Raw genomic sequence first — 27,117 nt, forward strand, 5'->3', positions numbered from 1 at the left:
CCTGTCATACTGTGTGTGGGTTGGCCTGTCATACTGTGTGTGGGTTGGCCTGTCATACTGTGTGTGGGTTGGCCTGTCATACTGTGTGTGGGTTGACCTACACTGCACAAGTTGGCCCACACTTCGAGGGTTGACCCACACTTCGAAGGTTGACCCACACAAACACAACCAAAGCAGGAGGTTTCCTAGAGAAGGAATTTTTCCTTAATCCGAGTTACTGAAGGACCATCACGGGTCACTGGAAGCGAAACAAGAAAAGTACGACATTAGGTGTAATTTGTAATTTCACTTGTTACATTCAGGAAGAAAAATGTTGTCAAAGGAAAAAAAAAGAAGTGCATGCACACTGATCTTGAAGCTTATTTATTGCGCTATACTGATATTTTAAAATATTTTTTTGCTTGTTGGTCGCTCAAACATATTTAATTATGTTAAAGTGTGGAGTTGAATGGGATGCATTTGCCTTAATCTAGGTTTTCGCTTTCACTTGATTATGTCATTTTCCGACACAGCTGATTGTCTCCAGTGCCCAGAGACAAGATTCCCTTCAGATTTCTCTGGGTGTTTGTTGATGCTATTGTTACGTTGGGTTGTTGTTTTTTTTATTTCTGTCTAAGAGAAGAGCTATGTAAGTTGTTTTTTTCAACGATTGATCTGCTTCTGCCGTCTTTGTTTTTTTAATTGTGCAACACATATTACATATAGTTGTTCAGCTGTTAAAAATGTACTAAGCCTAAAAAAAATTTTTGAGCAGTAATGGTGCATGTGCTCAAGAAATATTTTGTTAAAATTCAAATTCTAAAAGTTTTTAAAAGAACAAGACAAAACTTTTGTGATAGGTACAATTGTTCAAAGAATATAACTTTTTTCTCTCTCCTGTAAATTTTTGTTTTCTGGGCTCAGTCCATTTCAACAGCTTGCTGGTGATATAATACATTTCTTGCAGTGTGATTTTATTTATGTTTTTAATGATTAACTCTTTGAACCCTCAACCGTGACACTTTCCAATTGCTAACCCTGGACTACTTGAACGTGGTTAGCTTATGGTGCACCAGCCTTACAGGATGCCAAGAAATATGCCTGGGACTGGTTTACGGGCCTTGGGGATCACAGGGTTAATACTGATTACAAGATTATAACACTACGCAAAGAAATGTATCTAAGAGATACATTTTTGTTTCTGCCGTTTGACTTGAAGTCTTAATGTATATTATTATTATTATGTATATGTTTGTTTCGGGGGGGTTTTCCTGTCTTGTGGCTGGCAGCTGAAAAAACAATTTCTTTATAGTCCATCAAACTATGTTGTCACCCACCCTTTTTTTTCCCTCGATAAGAAAATCATCAGTTATTTGGCCAGTTTGTTTATTGCCTACTATAACAACACTTTTGAGTAAAACATCACTTTTCTGTTGTCTGTACTGCTGAGCCGATTTTTTCTAATATTATGATAAGTTATTGTCCTGTATTAGTAAAAGGTGTATTGCATTCCAAATTGATTGTTTTCTTAATTAAACAATGTTCTATTGGGGCAATGAACTCCAGCAACTGCAAAGACAAACCATATTCCTTGTCAATATTATCGTTTCAGTTCTGAGAGGTGGATGAAGTGAAAAAAACAAACTTGTTTTATGTTTTCAAGTTCTGAGATTATCGCTTTTATTTTTTAAATTATATTTCAAATCTTTTAGAACATCATCTTTGTTCACATCCTTTCCTTTTTTCCATGCTCTTACTATTTGATGTCTAAACTTCTTTTGTCACTTTTTTGGGGGTATTGTCTCTTGTTTTGGGGTTTGGGGGTTTTTTTTGGGGGGGGGGTTTTGTTGGTATTGTTTTTGGGGTTTTTTCACAATTCTCATAATTCTCATTTGTCCCGGAAACTTACTAACTTATTTTCAGCAAGCTTCAGCTTGTTCATTTTACATTTGTTATAGCTGCAAGCTCTCAGAGTTTGTTTTCGATCTCTCGAATGTAAAGTCAGAGATTATGATCATAATCATGTAGTTTAACCGATTTTTTGCTGGCAATATTTTTTTATTACTCATATTTCAGTGGGTGGTTGGAGGGTGTTCTAGTGTGGTTTGCTCCATCTCTCCTTTCAAACATCTATTGTCCTTATCTCACCTCCTTTTTTGTGTTTTCTATCTTCTTGTAACACCTCTAAGCTTCGGCACTTATATGACATAGTTGTTGCAAGTGCTGAAAAATGCTAACTAAAACTTAAAAAATCAGACTTCAGAATTTTCTCACCCGCATAGCTGCTTTTTCATTATTTTAATTTTAAAACATTTGTACTATTTCAAGGCTTGGAACAACTGCTGTTGTTTACTTTTCTCGAAATAGCGGGAGTTTTTGCAATAAGCAGTCGCTCATTTTTTGCTGTGAGAACTTTTTTATGAAAGTAATTGTAGTGACCATGGTCCAGTACTTTCTCTTATGTATGGAGGCATTCATACTGCTGCTACCTGTACAGACCTTGAAACTTAATACCGGGTGCTCATTGCGGATGGAGTCGGGTCAGAATCATCGCCTGACTCGTAGCCTGAAAACAAATGCGCTTTTTTTTTAGGCGACGAGTTGGGCGCGATCGGCTTGTGCCACGATAGCCGCTTTGCGCCCTCAATCTGGCTAGCAAACTGACCCGACTAGACCCCCCCAATGAGGCCCCCGTATAAGGCATGACAAGTAGGTGGCTTTCATTGATTGACTGATACATATATTTTAATTTGCTGATCAAAGCAAAGTTTTAATTTTTTTTCCTCCTGAGATTATGTTTGCTTTATACCGAGGTAATGGGATAATTCAATCTGACTTATATACTTTCTTTACGTTCTTTATTATCTGTATGTCTTCCTCATTTTATTTATTTGAGGGGTTACTGAAATACATCGGTTTTGCTCTGCTTGTTTTTAAAGTTGAGTGAGTATGCTATTGGTCTACTGGTTGTCTGAACTATTCTAATCAAATTCATGGTCAGTTTTCCCATCCATATTGTTTTGTTGGGGGGTTTTTTCTTTTTTTTTTTGTTGGTTTTTTTTGTTTTTCGCTTTTGCAAAGCTGCTGCTGTTTATACTTTCTGAACAATCCTGAGTTTTGGACCATCATTTGAAAAGTGTCCTGTGCAGCTACTACTCATGTAGTTTCTCTGTGCCTTGGAGACAAACATAAATTCATAAAGATCTCAACTCTAAAATTGCCAAATTTATATTAGAAGAGGGTTAACATTAGTGGAAACGAAATCTGTTTTAAAGTTTTTGGCTACACACATGTTTTCCTATAACTTCTGTTGATTTGCTGTTTCTGTTGTTTTTTTCTTATGTCTATTTTTAAAACATCCATTTTGTGATCACAGAGGGGCATATTTTCTGTATTGGAGAATCTATCATGTTTAAGTCTTATGAACAACCTGAAAGATTCACTGACTGGCTCGAAGGGGGAGGGGCTTCTCTTGATTTTACGAGATGTATCTTCTCGACCATTATGATATTATTCATGTGTGTATTCATTTCTTGTCTTTTGCTTTTTTTTTTTGTACAATAGTTTTATTTTGCAATTGATGCTGTGTATCCTGTCTCAATACAGTTGTATGATCACAGCCGCTGATTTTGTGCTACCTTCTCCTCATGTCTCTGGTCCAGGTGTCGCTTCGCTTTCTGCAAAATTCATAGTTTGATTTCGAAAGTTGTTGGCCTTTGAGACACAGTAAGATATAAGATTGACTTTTATAGGCTAGGACTGAAGTGTCGGGTTTGAATAAAAGGAAAGTATAGCTAAGGGGTCATGGGCCCCGTTTCAAAAGAACTCGACTCTTTGTTGAATTGGGTTCAAACTTTGGCTTCAAAAAGAATACAAAACGGACAAGATGAAATAGGTTTCCTTACTATAACATTGTTTTTCTCAATACTTTTAGATTTTTTGTGTGTGCTCAACAAAGTAGTTTTGTGTTTTGTTGAGATGGATTCAGGCGTTGCCAATGTCAGATTCAGTACATATTCTGTCCAAGATCAAGACGACGTAATTACACCATTCCACCGTATTTCTTTTACTAAAGACGGTTAAATTTTGAGCCTGTTTTTCTTTGAGAGCATCATCAAAATATTCTTTAGATCATGGATCACGTCTCATGTTTTATAAAGTGATGTATTTCATAACCTCCACTTCAGTGTAAAGTGTCTGAACGCATTCTTGTCGTACTATTTAGCTATTGTGACATCGATCAATAAGTCTGAAAAGCTCTTTAAAATTCAGTAATTATGGCCTGTGACCATCATGATTATTGTCTTCAATATCATTTTCATCAGCATTTTTGTCATCATTCTGAATTTGATTACATAAGACAACAGACTATGGATACATGTATTTTATTAAAAATAATGGGACTTTTTTTTGTCTTTATTTCATGTGTGTACTCATTTCTTTGTCTTTTTCTTTTCAATTAAATTTGAACCTTTTTCATCTTAGAGAGGGTTTTTCTTGGTCATCTTTTTAATTCTGAACTTTGGAACTTTTAACTACAGTGGTCACCCTGAGGTTCGTTGTCCTCGTATGTGCTATTTACACGTCAGTCTATCAACTTGTCTTTTTTTTTTTTATTCTGATAATTGTAACCAATGGTCATAGTCATCACCATCATTTGTCATCTTCAATATCATCATCATCACTCTGTGTTTTTAATTTCGGACAACAAACTGTGGGTTCGTGAATTTTCTTTCAGTGGTTGGGGTTAGGTTGTTCTTTTTTTCGCTTTTGAATTTCAAGTTGGGTTTTTTTTTTTCTTTTCTTTATCTTCTTTTAGATTTTGTCATGGCTATGGAGTTCTTCTTCTGGGTCAACTTTGTTACTGTCATTTATATCATGTACATGTATGTGATGGAAGGTAATAAATTATCTTTTATAGCATTATGGAGTTTTCTCTTTGCTTTGTTTTTTCATCTCCTGATCTTTTGGTAAGTACACTGTGCTTCTAGATTATATATATATACCATTGAAAGGCCAGCATTCTGCCATGCTGTGTAATGGTTTGACTCCTCGTCATATAATATGCAAAAGACTTGAGTTTGGTTCCTGTGCAGGGGAGTTGACTCTACTCTTCAACTATCAATCTCCACCTGTCTGCTGAGATGCTGTGTCCCACTCAGTTTCATAAGGATTTTACTGCACTTGTAACACAGTTAGGTCATATAACTAAGTGCCGAAGATAAGAGGTGCTACAAGAGAGTGCTTTACTTTTTCCATCCTCTGGTATCCTTAGGATGTCGAGGGGAGATGCAGGTTTTGGTCCAGTGTTAAGTGTGTGGCATCTGTGGTAGATATGTTGTTCAGGACCTTTTTAACCCCATCCAGCCTTGTCTTTCTTGGTCTTCCTCTTAATTTGAAGCTGGATTCACAAGTGTGGTAAGTTCTTGCCACTAGTTGTTTCTGGGACATTCTGGTTAGATGTCCGAACCATTTGACTCTTTGATGGTATTCCCGCTTGTAGGCGTAGGGTCTGGTTCCTTATGTGGTCTCTTCTAGTGATTGATGGTTTTGCGGAGACACTTCATTTCGATGGCATTGATTGTGCTTTGTTTAAGGACCATGTTTGGCACTAGTATGTTAAGGTTGGTACGAAGATTCTATTGATAAGCTGGGATTTCACTTCAGTTGGGATGTTTTTGTGACTGAGCAGGGTTGCTAGCTGGTAGGTCACTGCATTTGTCTTCATAGTTCTTCTACAAACGAGTAATAAACCCCCAAAAAAGGATGAGAGATAAGGACAATAGATGTTTGATAGGAAAGAATGAGCAAACCACACCAGAGCACCCGCCAACCACCCACGTGACATATTCAGCCTGTATTGGCCCTGCCAGGTAAAGTCAAACAAGCACCCTGCCTCCTCAGTCATTTACGTTGAGCTTGTACCGGCATTAAACGTATGTAAATGTTATACAAGTACTATATTATACAGAGAATTTGTGTTTGGCGATTTACCCAAGAAGACTGATCGAGCTACCACGGTCGTTATCTTTGTAGATATAATAATATAATATGTAGTTGTGGGATGATACGTCATGTAGTTGGTGGGGGGTACATGTCATTGATCTGTGATACATGTTGGTTGGTAGGTCCGTACTCTTTGGTGGTCTGCTTCTTTAACTTCCTTTCCGTGGTCGTCTTTGTGCCTCAGAGATGGAGCAGTCCGATAACGTTGTTGGTATCTTAATATACAACTTCAGATTTGGATGACTCTGGTTCGAATCCGGATGAGTTCTCAAACTTTGGTTGCGTGGGGGAGTTTTGAGGGCTTTCTGCTTGTAATACCTAGGCCTAGCTCGTTCCTGTTGGGGATGGGTGTAAATTCGGAGGTCCCGTCTCTCAAACAATTTTAAGTTCCGTGTCCACTAGAAACATATTATATATTCACTCGTCTAGTAGAGAATGATCTTTGTAATGACATCGTCACATTGGCGGTAAAGTAAAGAGAGATGAACGGACGAGAAACGCCTCTTTTACGGTTAAATAAACGACCTGGGGTGAGCTGAACGAGAATTAAACTTATACCGATAAATCTCAGAAACACGTTACGGTACACTTTCTTCTCCCCCCCCCCTCTCTCTCTCTCTCTCTCTCCCTCTCACCCCCTCTCTATCTCTCTCTCTCTCTCTCTCTCTCTCTCTCTCCTCTCACCCCCTCTCTATTTCTCTCTCTTCTTTCACACACTCACACGGTTCAACACGCACTAAAACAATTACTCCCACTCCCACACATGTATACGTCATTGAAAGACAATAAGAAATGACCTGGTCTGTGAACGTTGTTGTGCAGTCTAAGAGAGATCTTATTAACTTAAACGATAATGTTAGGCCTAGATCTAATAAAGACTAATACTACGCTACTACAATAATTCTTTGAGTAAGAGAAATAGGGATAGAGACAGACCACAGAATTCTGTGAGACAGACAGACAGGCACAGACAGACTGACAGACATACACGATGTCACGATGTAAAGGGACATTACTACTGTAGCAAACTATCTGAATTATGCATGCATTCCCCTGTGACTCCCTTTTTTTTTATCTTTCACTCTCGTCTTTCTCACTTTATGTATGATGGAACTCGGGACAGAGGCTGTTATCGAAATGTCCGCTTACGACGACAACGCTGGGACTGGTTCTTATTTGTAGTTGTAGACCTAGAATCTACTGCTGTCTGGCTGTTGATCTGTTGATTGTAAATTATAAAATTTCTGTACCAAAGAAGAAAAAAAAGCCAATCTAGGTAGGCATTGCGTTTGTAGAAGCTTACTTGACTTCTTGTGAAGTGTATGTTGTGGTTCTCTTCTCTGTGTGATACCAGACGTGAAGACGAAGGCTCCTATCTTCTTATCTTGGTCATAATAAAGAAATAGATGTCGAGTTCCAATTTCAGTTAGCCTATCTAGTATATCAGGATCATTGTAATGGATCTATAAACCTTATAATTCTTTGAAAGACGTTTTGACTGGACATTTTGTCTTTTCATCTGTTAATGTTTCACGGAGAGAGGGGGCATTGACTTTTTAATCATGATGCATACATGAACTCTAAACTGAGGTGCGTAGATAATAAGAAAGGTTGAAGGCCAGCTATAGCCAGTGTGCATTGCAGAAAAAGGCTGGATTGTACTTTACTCGACCACCCGCCTGGGCCCGTGATTACTACGCGCGCCTAGCCTAACTAGGCCTACGCACTCATAGTTCTCTACGTGCGGACAAGAGGTAGAATCTAGTTCCACGGGTGACTTCGCGCAGAGCGCAAGCCTGTGGCGAGGCGAGAGGTGTTGGTTGAGGTTGGGTAGGGGATTTAAATTTGGTGGATCCACTGTGTATCATAACAACGGGGGCTTGCAATACAATAACATGAGTGGACCATGGCGCTAAATGGACAATCGGGGTAATTAGAGTTGGAACAGGCTGAGCCTTGCTTCGTAGAAACTGGCCCCAAGTCGTGAGCAGGACCGAGGGGGTTGCAATTATGCAAATGAGCGCTCGTGTGCATCTCCCGCCCTCCATTGTATTTGCCCCCGCGGGGGGGGGGAGGCCTAGAAGAGTCGCGAGCAAAGAAGAAAAGTGGACCACGTGATTAGTTTACGAATTAACGTCAGGGTACCAGGTCATGGGTCAAAGGGTACGTTGACACGGTCATTATGACTGAAAAACCCGGTAAGAGATGTCACACGGTAGTTGGCAGTCGCAGAGTGAGTAGGGGAGCCCTGGAAAGGAAGAATAGCGGACCACTAGGCACCAGGGGTGCCATAGTGAAAGTAGCTCTGACCGGCGGTTACCAATGGTCCGGTAAAGTAGTCTTACCCACAAAAATTTTGTCAAATGTCTCCATCTAGCCTTACTAATATGTTTGGTATATATTTGAGTACAGCCAGATTTTTGTCCTTCATGAATGGACTAAGCTCCCATTGTGACGTAATTTAATTGGCAACCAAATCCCCCAAAAATCAAACATCATGCATGTCCAACTCTTTATCTCAGAAAATTGTTTCATAATGTAAAGATATATAAACTTTGACACACAGGTGGAAAAATTAGGCAAGAACTGAAGGAACTTTTCTGAGGAATGGCATCTGGTGGTGGGGGCCCACTTCACATGGAGAACATCTTTCAGCTGCTCGAATCTTCAGAAACAGTCAAGGACATCCGGAAGATAATCCTAGAAAATCTCAACTCAAGTAAGGAACTGTTTTGAAAAGCTAACCCTCTGATTTCCTTATGATTTATTTGTCATAATCTTCAATGACTTGTTTGTGGGGTTTTTTTGTTGGCCAGCTCTATTTCTCTGAATGCTCGGATTAAGTCCCCAAAATACTTTCTGCCATATAGATAGTATAGGTATATACTATTCCTTGCCTCTCTGTCTGTCTGTCTGTCTGTCTGTCTGTCTGTCTGTCTGTCTGTCTGTCTGTCTTGTCTTCTCTCGTTCCCGTCTTCATTCCCCCAGCCCCCCTCATCCACCACTTTCTCTTTTGAGTATTATAATGACACTTTTATATTTTATCAAGGGAGTCATCAGTTCTGGCCCATATATGGTCATATTGATATATGAACTTAGCCTTTAGAACCTCAGTATACAACAGAGAGTTGGGGAGTGGGGTCCAAATTTCCCTCATCCATCTGGTAATATTTCTCCTCTTTCCTCGATTTTATTTTGGAGGAGGACCTTGTGGTCACCTTTGAAATAAACAATATTTTGTCAAGTTTTTTTTATCCTTGCATTAAAAGAGTGTAAGACAAGGAAGACATATATACAAAGATCTAATACCTTCAGTGCTTTCATTAAGCAGCAAGAGGTTGATTTGTACCTTTGCCAGTTTAATGAAATATAAAAAGATATAAAAGTGGCTCTAATTTTTATTTTAAAATTAATAAAACAGCTTTCAATGTTTACTCTCTTTTCAGTTTTATATGCATGTTTAATGTTGCTGCAAAATGTTGTGTCTCAATATTCTCGATACGATGTAGATCAGTAGATGCAAGGGTTTTTATCTTTGCTATAATATTTTAATACGAGTACCTTCAATGGGAAAGATCATGTAAAGTTAAAATTTCTGTTCATTTATTTGTTGTTATTTTATAAATAATATTGATATTGAATGGTGTTTGGATGAATTTCTCATGGAAAAAAATGTCTGTTTTCACAGCTAAAGAGACATGGCTGATCCATTTGCTGGTCGATTATTATTTCCGCACACAATCAACCAATGTTCAAGAAATTTTGGCTGAGCTGAGAGAGGCTCAAGCTAAGGTTTGTTGTAGCAGTTTTAAATATTGGTGTGTTCTGTGTGAAGTTTGTGTAAGTTTCTGTTTTCAGCTTTCAGCATTGTTCCATCTCAATTTGATGGCTGGGGATAAAAACCTATTTACCCATTTACCCCCCCCCCCCCCCCAAAAAAAAAAAAAAGTGATTAAAAATATTTAAAAATTGAATGAGGCTGAACAAGGGAAGGAGAATGAAAATTTTTTGTTTTCATATAAACGTTTGATGTAAAACTTTACTTCCTCGTGATTTTTTGGGGGGTTCAAAATGTACACATATGTATACAATAATTCATTAAACTTTTTATTTTTCTGCTAAAACTGACCTTTTGACGCAGTACATGTTTCTTTGATTACAAGATGTGCCACACACACTCTATGGAATGCTATGAAGTGACAGACGCGATTCACAGTGTGGTGTGAAAATTCACACCTCGCCCAACATTACAACTATGACACACCTGTGGGTTGGCGGGCAGCTGGTGTGTTGTCTTAAACTGGCTTCCAAATATGTTGTGGGATGACGTTTTCATCCCCGGATTTCTGATGTAAAAACTTGCTGAGTCACATATTTATTTGTCTATAATGATTATTTATCAAAAGTAATGGGTGCAATTTGTTTCTTTAAACCATATATTGACATATATTCTTTTTTTTTTTTAAAATCTCTCCTACTTCTATAAAATTAACCCTCCAAAGGTTAACAGGTTTTCTGCCCCAGCCCCCAAATTGTTTTCTTTGTTTAAACCCATCTTTATATGGGTGTGAGAGGGAAAAATGGAAATATTAGTATGTATTGTGTGTTTGTGTGTGTGTGTGTGGGGGGGGGGATGTTTGGTGTGGACAGACTGTTAAAGCACAAAGAAGGCTGTCTGTATGCAGTTGGGTGCTCATGAGTGTAAGGGAAAAGATAGAGCGATATATGTGTGTCCAGGGGTAGTAGTGAAGGAGAAATAAGGCTTTGGTTGATAGGCTTTAAAGCATGGTCTGCTTCACCAATTGATACATTTTTCCTTGTCTTAGTTAATTTTTTCTTTTTTTCATTTATTTAAAAATATGGCTGATTCAATTGATTGTGAAACATGTCCGATACCATTCCGGGCTATTAACTTCTGTGCAATGACAACCAATGTTTGACGTTTGCAGGCCCTGATCGATAAGCTGCATGATGGCATCAAGACTTCGGAGAACAGGTTGCCGGCCCTCCAGCTGGTTCTGTACCTGGTCTATAGGGAGCTGCCTTGGTGCCACCAGCTGGTCGAGTTGCCAATTTTCTCTCACATCATCAAGTGTCTGCGGGTCAGTGGTAGCCGTCAGTGCTTGGTTAAGAGATTTTAATATTAGTTTGTTAGGGAAACGGCTCATCTTAAATTTTTAGTTTAAGAAATAGTGCATGCTAAAGTCATTGATAACTAGGAAAGTTTCCAACTGTAAGTCCTGTAGTAAAATGTTTTGTAAAGCTTAAGATGCTTGAGAGGGTTTTTCTTTCTATTGTTTTAATTACTTTTTTATTCTGCTAAATTATTTTAACAAGGGATAAATGTAATAATAGGGAGAAAATGGTTCTCACATTTGCCTCATATTTTCAGAGTAAAAGAATATTTTGAGAATATTTACATTTTGGTTTTTTTCCTCTCATGTATAAACCAGTATCTTTGTGCCAAGCGACCATCAGTTTTATGCTTTAAAACATGTTTAAGAAATAAATTATCTTGATGAAACTTTCGGAAACACAACCCGGTTTTTATGAAGTATTTCCTGTTCTAATATGTGACTGAAAAGGGCTTTATGCTTTTCGAAAGAGAAAGATCAGATAATGACAATTGAAGGTTCAGTTTTCTCAGTTACAAGTCCCCAGTATTCACCATTGGCACATTTTTTGGAATAAAAAAGAGAAAAATCTATGCTGTTTTGTTGGTGTATTACTCTGATTTGTATTGATCTATTTCTTTGTTCTCAGACTGAGTATGACGTCCCCATCTTGATGACGGCCATGATGATTGTGGTCATCCTACTACCATCTGTTCCGGTCGGAATAGGCCCTTACCTTACACAGATATTTGAGGTGTTTGAACGTCTTTCAGTGTTTTGCATAAAGAAACCAGGTAAGCTTTGAATAATCACTCTTTCAGACACAATGTCCTTACATTTATTTTAGTCCTTGAATAGTAGTACCAAAAATGTCAAGGGTTAACTTGTTTGCTCGTTGTTGTTTTTTTAAGACCTGAAATGCATCGTCTTTCATTGCAATCATCATCATCTTGGTGGCTGGCGGGTGCTCTGTGTGTGGTTTGCTCTTTATTTCCCATCAAACATCTATGGTCCTTATCTCTCCTCCTTTGTTTGTACGTTACACCTAATCTTCAGCATTCATAGTTATATGACCTGATTTTGTTGCAAGTGCTGTAAAACTCTTACTAAAACGAAACTTTGTGTGGCAGCCAACACGCCGGAGGTGTTTGTCCTTCACCTTCAAGTGTCCCTGTACAGTCTATTCCACCGGCTGTACGGCATGTACCCATGTTCCTTCACCGGCTTCATCAGCCGCGTCTTTGCACACAAGGAGAATCTGCACGTGTACCAGGAGGTGGTTATGGTGAGTACTCTTTCAATTTCTTTTGCTGGTTTTTTTGTTTTGTTTTCTGCTTTCTCTTGTATTTCCTTTCTCCTTCATCCTATTTATTCTCTTTCTCCCTCCTATCTCCATCCCTCCCTCCTCATCCTCCCTCGTATTTCCTTCTCATCCTCCCTTCCCATTTTCCTTTCTCCCCAACCTCCTCCCCCTCCTCTGCCTGCTACATCAACTTCACTAGGTATTCCTCATATGGTTGTTTTTTTCTTCTCCCCCTCCACTTCCTGTTTCTTTGGCTGCATAGCACTTGTCCTCTTCTTTATCTTTGTTTTCCTCCTCCTCTTCCCCTTCATCCTCCTCCTCCTCCTCTTCCCCTTCATCCTCCTCCTCTTCCTCCTCCTTGTTGGTGCAAGTGATGTCATTTTAGCTATTATTTTAAACATGTCAGCTGGTTTTAAAAAAAATTCAAAACATGTTTTTTTGTGTGTGTACATTTTCAGCCAATGCTTGAGAGAGTTCGTCTGCACCCAAAGTTGGTCATGGGTCAAAAGGAGGTGGAAGTTTCTGCCAACAGGTGGGTTGAGTCTTCTTTTTATTTCTGCACAGATGCAGGTTACTCATTATCATGGATGTGAATTTACCATTTGAAGCTTCTGAATTGCATATTTTGGTTTTCACTGAATATATCTGTGGATACATGTATCTGCAGCATGATGATTTATTGCTTATATGTTAATAATTTGAAATTTTTACTTTTATTGGTAGATAGAAGGAAAGACGAACAGAATAAAAAAAAGATATTTCTTTCTTTTATAGGCTCTTAAGTTTTGCAATATGCGAAATAATTTCAGGTGGAAAAACCAGGAGACCCAAGACATTATTGTGGCTTGCTCGAAACTGTCGCTGGACTTGATTGAGGGCTCATGGGAAGATTCCCAGTGCCCGGTGTTCCACAGCGTGCAGTACGTGGACAAGCACCGCATCATGAATGAGATTTTCCCAACCAGAGGTTTGCTGGCTCAAACATTTTTTTTGTTCTCTAGTTTTTAAGCCTAAAGGGCTTGTCATAGTGGTTAGTGCTTGTTATATCTTGTGTGGGTTTTTGTTACATACAGAGATCAGTCCAGTGGCTTTGTGGGCTCAGGGTTCAAAGGGTTGAATAAATGGTGAAATGGTATGGGTTTAACGCCACTATCAACACTATTAGGTTATTTAAGAGGCGGGGCCTCCCAATTTAACGTCCGTCTCTGAAAGGACCTAGCCAGGTTGAAAATTCGTGTAAAGTGCCTTTCCCAAGGACACAACGTCGGACCGAGCTGAGGCTCGAGCCCCTGAACCCGCAATCTCACGATTACGAGTCCAGTAGCCTGACCACTAGGCTACCGACGTCTCCGTCAAAGGGTTAGTGTTGGAAAACAAGTAAAGAAACTGTATAGGTACAAAAACTATATATATATATAATATATATATATATATATATATATATATATATATATATATATATATACTAGCTGGGCCCCCTTTCGATGAAAGGAATGGTCGGTGCTTCAATGTCAACTAAAAGTCATTGGCCTACTATATTTACACTCTACTGGAATGGGGAATTAAATCTTGAGAGATGCAAAAAAATTATGAGGTCTAAATCTGTACTCTCAAAACAAAAATGCGCCTTGCGAAATATCACTTCCGGATTTTCTAAAATTACAAAGACATAAGCGTCGGCTTACAAAAGCGATCGGCGAAATAAAGAAATTTAGCTTTTTTCAGCAAAACTATCTCAAAACTGAAAAAACCAAGGGCGCCATGCTCTGGAGAATATTTTAAAGAATCTTTTGGCGAAAACTGCATGTCGATCGATGCAGCCATTAAAAAGCCTTTTGAATAGCAAAATTCGGCCACCACAAATAGATAATAGATATATATCTTTTTAAAATTTTTTTTAATTTATATATATATACTTTTTCTCACCACAGATTGAGTCTAAGATTTAGCTGTCAATTATTTATTTGAAAGCTTTGCAGATTTTGTCATTTTTGTTGTTTCCAACTTCTTTCTGAAAATATCCCTGATAAGCCAAATTGTATCCTCTCATTTGTAGATATTACTGAATTGAACAATGTCCCCAAGGAGTGAGTCTTTCAAGCCACAGGCTGTAAATCTGGTCTAAACTTCTGTCAAGATTTGACCTATCTGGGGCACATAATGTGTTCTTTTTTATGTTCTCTTAGTCTGTTCTTCATCCTTTATTGCCATTAATTACTGTGCCATATTCCACTTGACAGCAGAAACAGCACTGAATTGATATAAATGTGCAGTAAGTTTATTTTCCAGTTGCATTTTGTTTACTTATGTATTCTTATGTCTGTGGATGGTTGGCGGGTGCTCTGGTGTGGTTTGCTTCTTCTTTCCTATCAAACATCTATCATCCTTGTCTCCACTCCTTTTTAAAAAATGTTTGTCTCTTGTAACACCTCTTCTGGTGCACATATGACCTTTTGCAGTTGCGCAGTTGCAAGCGCCGTAAAATCTCTACTAAAACAAATCTTATATCTGCTTACCAGCTCTTGCTGAGCCCCAAACCATCCCTGCAGGAGGCGGCCAGAATGAGTACTCTGGGGTCTCTCAGTCGTCGCTTTATGTCCCGTCCTATGACACAGCGGCCATGGGGGAGAGTCCCTCTGTTCTGATTGGTCTGTCCACGCCCCCGTCATCACAGCGCGCAACTCCGGCCACAAGTTTCCTTGACGCCGGTACCAACACAGGTGAATGGTGGCAGAGTCATGACACTTTGTGTAGAATCAGGGGTTTGATAAGCTGAGTTTACTTTCCTTGAACCTTCACTTTAGCTTCTTTTCTATCGAACAAGTATCCTCTTTATCTCTCCTCATTTTTTGGTTTGTTACTATCTTGTAACACATATAATCTTCAGCACTTATATGACGTTATTGTGTTGCATGTGCTATAAAACTTTTACTAAAACTAAACTAAAGAGTCAGGGGTTTAATAAGCTTAGTTTACTTTGCTTGAGTAGTCACTTGAGCTCTCTCTGTTTGATAATCCAGTCATAACACTTTGTGTAGAGTCAGGGGTTTAATAAGCTGAGTTTACGTTGTTTGAGCAGTTATTTGAGCTTGCTCTGTTTGATAATCAAAGTTGAAGATGACTTTCCTAAAGTTTCATCAACTACTGAGACAACTTTTACTGTCTTGAAGCTTCCTTGCTGTAATTGACATCAAACCTGATAATTCTAAAACCTTCAAATGAAACTGTCATATTGGTTATTGTAAGAGTAACTTCAGGATCTGAATTTTTCATGTTTATCTGAGAGGTTATGTATGTATGTGTGTGTGTTTGTGTGTAGACTTCATTTTCTTTCAAATCGCGTGTATGAAGTCCAATATATTTATGCTGCTCTGTTTGTCTGTCTGTCTGTCCAGGGACTGTCGGGGACACCCCTGAGATGACGCCCAGACAGCACACACCATCACAGACAGAGGACGGGGACAAGGTACTGCCTCATCCTCTTTATAACCTCCTGTTGTATTGTTTGATTGTATGAGAGATGCTGCTGTCAATCTGACATTTGATGATACTGTAATAAAAGTAAAAAGAACACTACACAAAATGTGAGCAGTTCTGGAAGATTATTAGAAAGAAATTACTATTTTTCAGAGAAAGTGTTTGACCTAATTTTTCGGATACCCTTTTAGTGCTAGACACTGACAATGAGTTTCTGTACAACTCAAAACTTAAACTCTTATAGACAGTTCTTCTCCTTCTTCTTCCTCCTTGTTCTCGATGACAGCAGCTAGACAGTCAGTCCGATGTCGCTCAGAAACTGTGCAGTCCGCTTCAAATCTAAGAGACTGCCATGGAGCTTTCTCTCAAGGGGAGTCACATTCTGCCACGTCTGTACGAAAGGTGGCGCAGCGCGGGCAGTGTTGATGGACAAACTTGGCATCCTCGTGTCCACATTCACAGATCGCGGACTCTCGCACTTTTAATTTAGTGTGCATATGGTGTTTGAGTCTATTATGGCCACAACAAAGTTGAAAGATTTTGACCTGGTCTGCTCTATTTAGCGTGCAATAGGGGTCTCATCTGTTGTGTTTAGGGTGGGATCTTTTTATCAATAGTAAATCTTGCGCCTTCTATTCTCACATCAGACTCCACTGAGCCGCAGCAGCAGTCGAGGTGGCATCCAGCAGCCCAAGTCTGGCGATGGCAAGAGACCTGTGCTGGCTACACCCAAGCCTGTCGTCTCTGTGCCCAATACAACTCCGACCACACCGGGTTCGAACATCCTCGCATCGCCGCTGACCCCGGGCGGTCGGGGAGAGTCTACTCCTTTCAGGTGAAACAGAGTTTATTTGTCTGTTTTGTAAACAGATGTATTGCGCAGGTGGTTGGCGGGTGCTCTGGGGTGGTTTACTCCTTCTTTCCCATCAAACATCTTTGGTCCTAATCTCTCCTTCTTTTTTGTGTTTGTTACTCTCTTGTAACACCTCTAATCTTCGGCACTTATACGACCTCAAGTGTTGCAAATGTTGTAAAACTCTTACTGAAACTAAAACAAGGTGTATTGCGGGTGTTTGGTTGGAATGCTGTTTGTGACGAATATTAGCTCGTGTTAGTGCCTTTTCGTCATTTTTCTGTGTCAACTTTAGGCTTGTTTTAAACAAGAGATGTGGAGGAATATGTCACGACTTTATAACGACTTTTTGATTTCATAGAATTGGGTTTACTTATGATTTATATGATGTAGGCCTCTGTGGCAGGCAGTGATCAGTGTACAAGATATTGAAAAATAGAGGGTGCTGAATTGGCTTCTTGTTTAGTTCTCTTGGCACGGTTGTTATCGTGTAAATGTTGAATATTAAAAAATTTAATGTCAGGGATCAGCTTAAAAGTCAGTTGAAATTGTCCAAGACTGCCTCCCATTGTCGAGGAGAAAGGTAGTTGTCTTAGACAGGTGGACGTCGCGGACAGTGTCATTGTAATGTAAAAAAAAAATCAAATAAAAATAAATACTCAAGTGGAGAAGTGGAAAGAGGTCATTTGTACACATGACTTGAAGAGAAAGTTCAACTATATACAAAGTTTCAAATGCTTCTGTTTATTCCAGGCTTTATAGTTTTCTCTATGGGTCAGCGCATAAACCTGATAATGGCATTTTGAGAATTATTGGATCATGGCTCAGAGCTGTTCCAAATATAGTACTGAAGTAAAAGTCGCAAGAGACTTATCTAAGTTTAAGATAATGATTTGGAAATAAAAGTCAATCAGGTGCTTGCAAAGAACCTCAAGAGAAGAAGTATTTGTTAATGGAGCTGGTAAAACTATTTCTAGCATCACGCCCTCAGTCCGTTCTTTTATGGCAGGTCCAAGGGCAGTGCATTTGCTAGCCCGCTGCAGTCTCGCAGCCCGGCCATGCGCTCGCTGCAGTTCAACGCCGCGCTCGAGGAGAAGGAGGAGGGCCCCAGCTGTCCTGTGACGGTGTCTGTGACCAAGGCAGAGGCTGCCAAGTTGGACTCCAACTCACAGGTGAGTGGGTGGCTGTTGGAGTGGAGTTACTGGGAGTAATGTGATGACAACATGGGTTAAGTCAGCAAGGTTATGTTAGTCTTCCATTTCAACTGCTTAGTGTGAAACTCCACCGTACACCTTTTCGAAAAGTGGTGTATAACAGAGTCCTACACTGAGCAGTCAATTTATGCAAACACTTATCTTCAACATAGTTCACTTTTTTTAAAAGCAGTGCTTACATCTCAATGTGCATCAGCCATGAAACTGTGGGTTCTACAGTGTAGTATTTTCCTCTATTCTTAACTAAAACTCAAGAACTTTAGTAGTACTGCTCTGTATCACAGAAGGTGCACCATCAGCTCTGTTGGTACTTCACCCACTGTTCCTTAATGAGTTAAGTTTCCTACCAGGTAAGCTTCGTACCTGTGAAGTTAACTATATCATTCGTTGTCTCTGAAAGGCAAGCCATTTTTTTAAAAGAAAAAGAGAGGACACAGTTGGCAGGGTTAAGTCAGTCATTGAGAACATCAAAATTATATTTTTTCAAGGTCCTCGGTGAATCTGAGTCCGCAAGGTGTAATACTTTTGTTACTGTTTTTGCACTTATTTTTGGGTTCTGAGACGTTGAACGTTGTCTGATTACATTAGCAACGTATGACATAGTGTAATGAAAGGTTGGGGGTTTTTTTCATTTTATTTTTGAGTGTTGGGATGTTGGCCTTCGCCTAGAAATTTCCGACCACAGGAGATCCTCGGAAAGCCTCCAGAATGAGGCGGAAGCCTTGGTTCCGTGTGGGTATTTAGATTTTCATTGATCCTGTCCTTGGTAGGCACCAGGGCAGCAATGTTTGTAGAGAGAGAAAAGAACGGCTGCCATTACAGTGTATTCTTCTGAGCCCGCGTTGGTCCTGACAGTAGTGACAGGCATGGTCAAAGCCCGCTTTCTAAAAAATACAAGTTGTATTGGTTGAATATGGAAAATACCTTCATTATTATACATCAGCATATTCTCCTAAGTCAGTCAGTATGCTGTTTTTTCCCTGTGCTCCCCTTGTCTGTGGTCAGAGTGGCTCCAGTACCCCAGGCCTGGAGAGGTCAGTGGACAGCACCGGGTCCCAGACAGAGGGCAAGTCGAGAACCGCGTCAGGGGACAAGATGGCCAACGTTCCCATGGAGTCTCTCCCACATGTCATCAGCACTCTGAACACCTCGGATTCTGGTCAGTTAGGGGCGTTAACTTGGATGGGCAGTCTCTGTCTCTGTCTGTCTGTCTGTCTGTCTGTCTGTCTGTCTGTCTGTCTGTCTGTCTGTCTGTCTGTCTGTCTGTCTGTCTGTCTGTCTGTCTGTCTGTCTCTCTCTCTCTCTCTCTCTCTCTCTCTCTCTCTCTCTCTCTCTCTCTCTCTCTCTCTCTCTCTCTCTCTCTCTCTCTCTCTCTTTTGGCAGCGGGGGGGGGGGTGGTTTTATTTGTTAATCTTTTAAATGGGGGGGGGGGGGGTTGGCATTAAACTTTTGTTTGTTTGTTTTTGGTTGATTTTTGGGTGCTTTTTTTTGGAGGGGGGGGGGGTTGTTTTAATTTGTTAATCTTTTAAGTCCCCCCCCCCCCCCCCTATTGGTACAATTACTGTTGAAATTGGCCCATACTGCTTCCCATTGTTGAAGTGAAAAGTGGTTGCTGTAGACAGGTGAAAGTCTTGAACATTGCTATTAAAATTCAGAAAAAAAACGGGGGGGGGGGGGGGATGATAGAAATTGGTCTGTTTGTGCAGGTGATTGTCTTGGGCATATGGCTGTTCAGCAGGTTCAACTGGAGGTGTCTTTTTTTGTCTCTCCTCATGAGTGGATTGGCGGGTGCTCTGGTGTGGTTTGCTCCTTCTTTCCTATCAGATATGTATCATCCTTATCTTCCCTCTTTCTATTTTGTGTTTGCTACTCTCTTGTAACACCTCTAATCTTGGGCACTTATATGACCTAATCGTGTTGCAAGTGCTGTAATACTCTTACTAAAACAGCGACAAATATAGAACAAACAAATGTCTCTCCTGGCACAGTGAACGTGGACCAGGAAGTGGAGGAGATCAACGAGAAAGACGACCAGTTCCACGACGGTGGGAGTCCATCCTCCTCGTCTTCCACCACACTGGCCTCACAGGCGGAGGTCACCGCCGAGTCTGTCAGACAGGTGTGTGGACGTATGTGTGGATGCGTTTTTGAGAGTTCCTTTTTGAATCTTAATTTTTGATATTTTACATGTGCATTATTTTTTTTGTAGGTTTTCTTTTCAAATTGAAGTAAAAAGTGTCAAGGTTTTCCTACTCACAAGCATAAGATAAGATAAGGTACATCTTTATTGTCCAGATCCTGGCACATTGCTTTGGTGTTTCACCACGTACACATAAGCACGCATGCAAGCACGTACACACCCACACACACACATTGTGTATTGAGCTTTTCTCACCTCGTTGTTTTATTTTGTCCACAGTTCATGAAAAAAGTCAACAGGATCAGGTTCAACAGCCTGACCTCGAACTCGTCCTCCTCTGACCTTGACACGATATCCGTGACTTCGCAAGTTGCGTATCAAAGCACCCGGGGTCGGCCCAGATCGTGCCCTCCGTTCAAGAGACTCGCCCTGCATCAGCCGACCCCCGACGGTTGTGCCGCTGGAAGGAAGAGCAAAAAGTTTTACTCGGCAGTGGGCTCGGGTCTGGTCGTCCGCGGGGGCCCGGGAGGGAAGTTTTTGCGACAGAAGAGTGCTGTCGAGGGGGTCGGAGCTCAGGAAATCCTGGCCAGTGAGGACAGTTTGGACGACATTTCCAGCTTTGGTGGTGAGAGACTCCTCGTTTTTTTGTTCAGCTTTGATTATATATGATTTTATGAAAGAATTTTTTACAAGAAGGACTTGAGTAAACTCAAAAGATGTTGGGTACAAGTAAGAAAGATTTGTAGTTTCCTGAAATGTTTAATTCTTGAGTTTGTGTAAAAGCTTGAGTGCTTGTGTATATGTGTGTCGTATAGTGTCTACTTTCTTCATTCCAGTACAGTTTCATGCAGCATGAGTTCTTTTAATTCAAGTTATTTTCTAGCGGGAAGGGTTGCTGTTTTCCAGTCTTTGTCCAGAGAATAAATGCACCTGTAGGGATTTACACCAGCGTCATCTGCGTTATAGTTCAACGCAACGCCCACTGAGGTGGTGATACAGACAGATCAGGGATACTAGAACCGTCGAGTTGTTGTTTAGAATAAAGGAAAATACTACGCCTTAGAACCCATAGTTCTCATGGCTGATGAACATTAAGATGTGAGCACTGCTTTTTAGATTGGTAAACAATGTTGAAGGAAATGGTTAACATAAATTGACTGCTCAGTGTAAGACTGCGGTATACTTTACTTTTCAAAATGGCATATGGTGGAGTCTTGCACTCAGCAGTGGAAATGGAAGACTAACTTCACCCTGCTGACACCCATGAGGTCTCTGGTTACTGCTCTGTACTTGGACAGCAGAGACTGTCTGCATTACAAAGATGCTGGTCATAGTGCTAAGATAAAGAGCTAATGGGGGTCAACTTTATCAATTGGACAGCAATGATGAGAAGAATTTTGCGGGAAAAAAAGACTGGGGTTCTCACTGGAAGTTAGTCTTAATTGTGGACGTAACAAGTTTTACAACGGTTGTTTTAATACGCGTCAATGAAATTCAGTTGTCTTGAGTGTCTATGGTCTAAGCTGAAAATTTAGATTCAACATCAGCACGCTTCTCTTCTTAAAAATGGCTGGTTAAGATGAACGCACATAGTGTTTCTCGGCCACTGGCTCATGCCATATGTAGATTTGCATTGACAATCAGCAGGGTTTACTGTCAAAGCAAACTGCAAGTGGTTGGAGGGCGTCACAGGTAGGTCCTTCTTCTTTTCCTTCCCTCTGTTGTTTCTGCCTGTCTTACTTTTTCCCAGCACTAAATGACCATTATTGTATCGATGTACTTCTCTGTACTCAAATGAAATGAAACAAACGAACAAACAAACAAAACAAATTGATACTTTTTTTTCCCATCTCAGGCAGCCACCTCTTAAATCACCTAATAGTTTTGATAGGGGCGTTAAATTGATACCATGCACGCACGTATGACTTTATGCAGTTGTGAGCACCTTAAAACACTTACCCCCCCCCCCCCCCCCGAAAAAAAAGATACTGCAAAACAAAAAAAACCCAACTTAAACACGACTGTACATTCCAACTTGCAGTTTAAGGTCATCAGCTGACAAAAAGAAATTTATTTTACCATCTATGAAACTTAAAACAATGGGTGAAAGGGCATTTGAATACCAAGGCCCCAGGATCTGGAATGCTTTACCAAGTACTTTAAGAGAGATCAAATCTTTTGATTCATTCAAATGTCAGCTGAAGTTGTTTCTGTTTTTAAATTAATAAGATGAATATTTGGAATAATTTTCTTTAGTCAGAACACAACGTTATATGTTACTGTTGTACGTTGTACTGTATTGTGAAGGGATCAGAGTCTGTGTACTTTATTCGGGGTGGAGCGCTATATAAATGTCATTTATTATTATTATCTTATACCATTTCACCATTTTTCACCGTCTCAGGCAGCGCCAAGGACACCCCGAGGCGCAGCGCTCCTCACCACACGGAGCAGGACGCCGCGGAGGAGGAGGTGATGCCGGTCCTGCCGGCCTCGGTGAACCCTGTGTTCCAGTACATCCTGGCCCCTGCCAAGTTGGCCGTGTGCAACAAGTGCCACCTGCAGCTCATGGTCACCTCTTCAGGCTCTAGCCAGGCAGCCAACATCTCAGCGGCGGCCATCACAGATGTCACCACGACAACGACCACCACCACTACTACCACTATTAAAGGTGACTCTTTTAATTTTTGTGCTTTTTCTCTTCCTTGCGTTGACCCAGGCATGCAAGGTGGGCGCAGCCCTCCTCCTAAATGATCTAAATTGTGATAATAGGGAGTGTTAAATATTATATGTAGCATATTACAACCTGAAACTTTATTTCTTTACCTTTGACATTTTCTTCCTTTGACCCTCGCAGGTAACGAAGTCTCTCTGTTCAGCGTTGTCTCCCCTCCGGAGCTACTTGACCGCCATCTCAAGCTGGGCTCGGACATCCATGCAAAGGAGCTGACCAAAATCCCCCTGACTAGCAAAGAGACGACGAACTGGACCCATTTTGGTGGTGAGGATTCCTTGTGCTGACCACTTCTTCTAGTTGTAGATCCAACCAAAGATATTTGAGTGGGCGGCTGGTGGATGCTCTGGTGTGGTTTGCTCCTTCTTGCTCATCAAACATTTATCATCCTTATCTCCTCTTGTTCTGTTTTGTGTTTGTTACCCTCTTGTAGCACCTCTAATCATCAACACTTATATGACTTTATTGTATTGCCTTGCAAGTGCTGTACAACTCTTACTAAAATGAAACTAAAAAGACATTTGCAGAGTATATGCATCCACTTTGGACCCAGATTGTTATTTTTTTATTTCTGAAATATATTTGGCAATTTCAATTAATCTTTAGCTTCTCGATATTGTTAAGATAAACCTTGTGGTTCTGGTTTTAAACTTTTCTGGTTATTTACTGAAAATATGATGTCAAACGTTATCTTTGGAATTAAGATGTTGGGGCAGGGGCTTCACTTGTAGGTACAGCTTCTTGTGGTTTGCCTGTAATTTTCATTAGTCATTTGACTTTTCTTGGAGGAACAGAAGCTTTGCTCAGATCCATCGTGCTCTCTTCAATGGCCAAGAAGGCACCCTTCGTGTAAATGGACTGATGTTCACTTTGTTTTGTAGGTTGTCAGTTTGTGTTCTGTAAGGTCTGGTTGCCCTTTTACTTTTACTGTGTTGTCGTACAACATGTCTTGTTTCATTTTCAGGAATGCCTCCCGCTGACGAGGTTAACATCCTGAGGGGTCAGATTTTGTTGATGCAGAACCAGCTCATGTACGAGCGACACAAGCGCACGAACCATGCCAAGAGGAACCGACGGCTTCTGCGTCGCATTGCACATGTGGCCACTCTAGAGGAACAGCAGAAAACTCTGGTCAGTTTCTGTTGAGACGCTTGAAGAGAGACAGCCTTATTTGTGTGTGAGAGTTGTGTAATATGTTTAAAGAGTGACTGCCTCATTTGTGTGTGGGTTATGAAATATGCTTGAAGAGTGAAGAGCCTAATTTGTGTGTGGGTTATAAAAATTTGTCCCCTGAGGAGCTTAAAATGTTTGAAATTTTATGGAGTTTGTCAGGGTAATAATATGTGCTATTTAAAATCTATTATTTTAATCCTTGCTGAAGACTGGTCCGAGCTGGAAAACTGATACTGCACCATGGCAACCAACTGTGGTGTGGTGCGGTTCTAAATCATTCATTAAGTTGTGTGTGGTTGTTAACACATTTCACCCTAACTCGCCCGCGAATTTCCTTACGCGCTCCACCCTAACTCACCTGGAACCGCCTGCGCCGACCTAGCGTCTTTAGAAACTAAGTCTCGCCTTGACGAGACTCTTGGGCCGAGATTTTGATTTGCATAGTTATTGCAAAATGTTTCTTCTTCCGCTTGATACGGAAACGAAATTTTGAAGGTGTCTCGACTTGTTGAAGAGCAACACAACTGAGTTTGAAAAAGGAAATAACGATGGATTTGAGCAAAAACAAGCATATGGCAAATCAGGTGAATCAGATAGTGGTGAAAACGTGCAAGAGTTTGGGGCGATTCAGATTGATCAGATGTAGAATTTAGATCTAGGATCCAACCGCGAGGCTGAGAGTGAGAGTGACAGGTCGGACACCCCGACTGAACTAAAGTTAGAACATTTGCAACAGTTTGCGCATACATAAAGTTACATTTTTCTGAAACCATATTCATTTTTTCTTTTTTACTTCAAAAAGTTCCATGCTCTGTGAAGATACAGCTACAAAATGCACCTATTTGCAAACACTCTCTGACTAAAAAAGGTTTTTCGTGGTTAATTGCTATGGAATTTGTTTAGTGTTTTTAAAATGTGTTTTTCCCTTGCTTAGGATCTTAGAATTGACTTCCCGTCCAGACCCTTAGGGTGTAATGTGTTAAACCAGTAGGGATCAATAACATTCTCTTTGCAGAAAATCAAAATGTGAAATGAGGAATAAGAAATGACCATTGATTAAGATTCTGCAATCTGATTTCTAATCAGAGATAGGTCTAAAAATGGAATAAAGACAAGAAACAGGGAAAAGGACAAGAAATGTAATAGAACGGGTAGTGAGATGTTTTTATCAGCTAATAAAATATCTACCAAGACTTAAAAAACAATTTGATAAGATAAGATTAGATAACACTTCATTGTCCCAGTGGGAAATTTTTTCCTGGCTGTACAGGAATAATATACATGATGCACAATATAGATGATGAGGGCTGTTGATATTGGGTTTTTCTTTTCTCTCTTCGGGTGTCTTTAGGCCATTCCCAAAGGGGGGGACATTAGCATCTCGAGTTCTTATGCACAGTGGAATATTAATTGTAAATGGGCTGATTCATCAATGTCATGCTCATAACTGTGCCTGACCTGCAACAGGGAACTGCTGCTTTTTCTTTCCTAATCCTTACTATCGTCATTTTCCTCTACTTCTTTTGTATGTTTGTCACACTCTTGTGACCGGCTATTTGCGGAGTGCCTTGATAGTCGAAGTAGACTTTGTCCTGTTGAAGCTAGAGAGGTGAGCAGAGTAAGCCCGATTCGCTGTAAAGACTTCTCTGTGGACATCCACCCCTTGGCACTCATATGACCTTATGCAGTTGCGAGCACCGTAAAACCTCTACTAAAACTAATCTCCTCTGGTTTTACCAGGGTGAGCAAGTTCAGCTCAAGGAGCAGGAGATTCAGCAGCTCAAGGTGAGCATCAAGCTACTCCAGGAGGACCACCGGAGGCTCACACAGAGCAGCGAGTCGGACGAGTACGAGAAACTAGTGCAGTTCAGGTTTGTCAAGAAATGTGTGTGATTGTGTGTGTGTGTGTGTGTGTGTTTGTGGGGAGGGTGGTGCTCTTTTCTTGTAATTTTTGTTTTGTTTTTTGCTTTTTGATTGCTGTTGTTACTCAATTAGTTATTGTTTTCATGGAAGCGTTTGAATCTGTTAGTTTCCATTTTAGAACTTTGTTTTATTGTGTTTGATTCGTTTATTGGTCATTATTGAGAGGGATACAACATCTTTGCGGAAAGTTGAAGATACTTAATTAAAAAATTCTCCCCACTCGGAAATTGAACTCGGTCTCCTGCGTGTGACAGTGAGGCGCCTAACCGCTACATCACAGATGCCAGTCTGGCATATTATATGAACGAGTCCTTGTTTTTAAACAAAGAAAAACTAAAACCTGTGTTTCATTATCACGCTTTATGACACTCGTTTACTCATTACTTAATGCTCCCATATAACCTTATGCAGTTTCGAGCGCAGTAAAACCCTTACTAAACTAAAAACTCATCACTTATGATTGTCAGGACATCACTGAAGGAGAACAAGGACCTGAAGGCGGAGCGTATCGTGATGAAAAACTTGATGTTGTCCCAGAAAGAGGATTATGATAAACAGCAAAAGGTGAGCCTCTGACTTTCTCATATTGCTGGCTTTTATAGTTTTTGTCTTCACTCACCCCCACCACCACCACCACTAGGGAGGGTGCTCTTGGAATTCAGTTTGTATAATTCAAAATTTTTTTCAAGATACTTGACTTTCATACAATTGTATCCTATAGCAAAAAAGTAGGATGTCAAGGTTCATGTTTTGTATTTTTGTTCTTGATTTGTAATACCATTGTTCTATTTTTTTTTTCTAAATCTAGAAGATGCATAATGCCTGTTGCCCATAAAGTTTATTTTGAAACTTTTGTACTGTGTTTATTGATTTAAGTGAGCCCCCGTCTGCCTTTCAGAAACTGGAGAACATGCAGCACAAAAATCTGGAGCTTGAGAAACAACTTGAAATGTGCAGAGAGCGTGTGGCCAACACGCAGAAACTACAGGATCAGGTGAGTAGCACAAACGAGCAGCCTTTCCTGTATTCCCTTTAAGTAATAAGCTGATGGTTGTTTAAGTGAGACATTAACACATAAAGGATTCTCTGAATGATTCCTTTACAAATACAGTCGAACCTGCCTTAACGGAAACCTGTCTTTACAGAATCTTCCCGCTCCCCCCTTGATGTATTCCTCTTTAATTACCTGTATAAAACGGAA

General features: G+C 40.2%; 1 protein-coding gene across 1 annotated transcript in view; it reads left to right on the forward strand.

The window, feature by feature from the left end:
• The first annotated feature begins 7,016 nt into the window (after window positions 1–7,016).
• Window positions 7,017–27,117, forward strand: part of LOC101851611 (hamartin) — a 27,463-nt gene continuing 7,362 nt past the window's right edge. The window contains exons 1-21 of the mRNA XM_005108923.3: window positions 7,017–7,261; window positions 8,552–8,704; window positions 9,674–9,777; window positions 10,935–11,087; window positions 11,749–11,893; window positions 12,230–12,384; window positions 12,861–12,934; window positions 13,212–13,369; window positions 14,922–15,122; window positions 15,798–15,868; window positions 16,527–16,714; window positions 17,742–17,904; window positions 18,952–19,105; window positions 19,935–20,065; window positions 20,366–20,711; window positions 22,491–22,757; window positions 22,944–23,087; window positions 23,785–23,951; window positions 25,734–25,864; window positions 26,384–26,480; window positions 26,815–26,910. Of these exons, the coding sequence (XP_005108980.1) occupies window positions 8,593–8,704; window positions 9,674–9,777; window positions 10,935–11,087; window positions 11,749–11,893; window positions 12,230–12,384; window positions 12,861–12,934; window positions 13,212–13,369; window positions 14,922–15,122; window positions 15,798–15,868; window positions 16,527–16,714; window positions 17,742–17,904; window positions 18,952–19,105; window positions 19,935–20,065; window positions 20,366–20,711; window positions 22,491–22,757; window positions 22,944–23,087; window positions 23,785–23,951; window positions 25,734–25,864; window positions 26,384–26,480; window positions 26,815–26,910 (3,057 nt within the window). The 5' untranslated portion in view covers window positions 7,017–7,261; window positions 8,552–8,592. The remainder of the gene's footprint in view (window positions 7,262–8,551; window positions 8,705–9,673; window positions 9,778–10,934; window positions 11,088–11,748; window positions 11,894–12,229; window positions 12,385–12,860; window positions 12,935–13,211; window positions 13,370–14,921; window positions 15,123–15,797; window positions 15,869–16,526; window positions 16,715–17,741; window positions 17,905–18,951; window positions 19,106–19,934; window positions 20,066–20,365; window positions 20,712–22,490; window positions 22,758–22,943; window positions 23,088–23,784; window positions 23,952–25,733; window positions 25,865–26,383; window positions 26,481–26,814; window positions 26,911–27,117) is intronic.

The sequence above is a fragment of the Aplysia californica genome, unplaced genomic scaffold, assembly GCF_000002075.1.
Source record: "Aplysia californica isolate F4 #8 unplaced genomic scaffold, AplCal3.0 scaffold00734, whole genome shotgun sequence".
NCBI classification, from domain to species: domain Eukaryota; kingdom Metazoa; phylum Mollusca; class Gastropoda; order Aplysiida; family Aplysiidae; genus Aplysia; species Aplysia californica.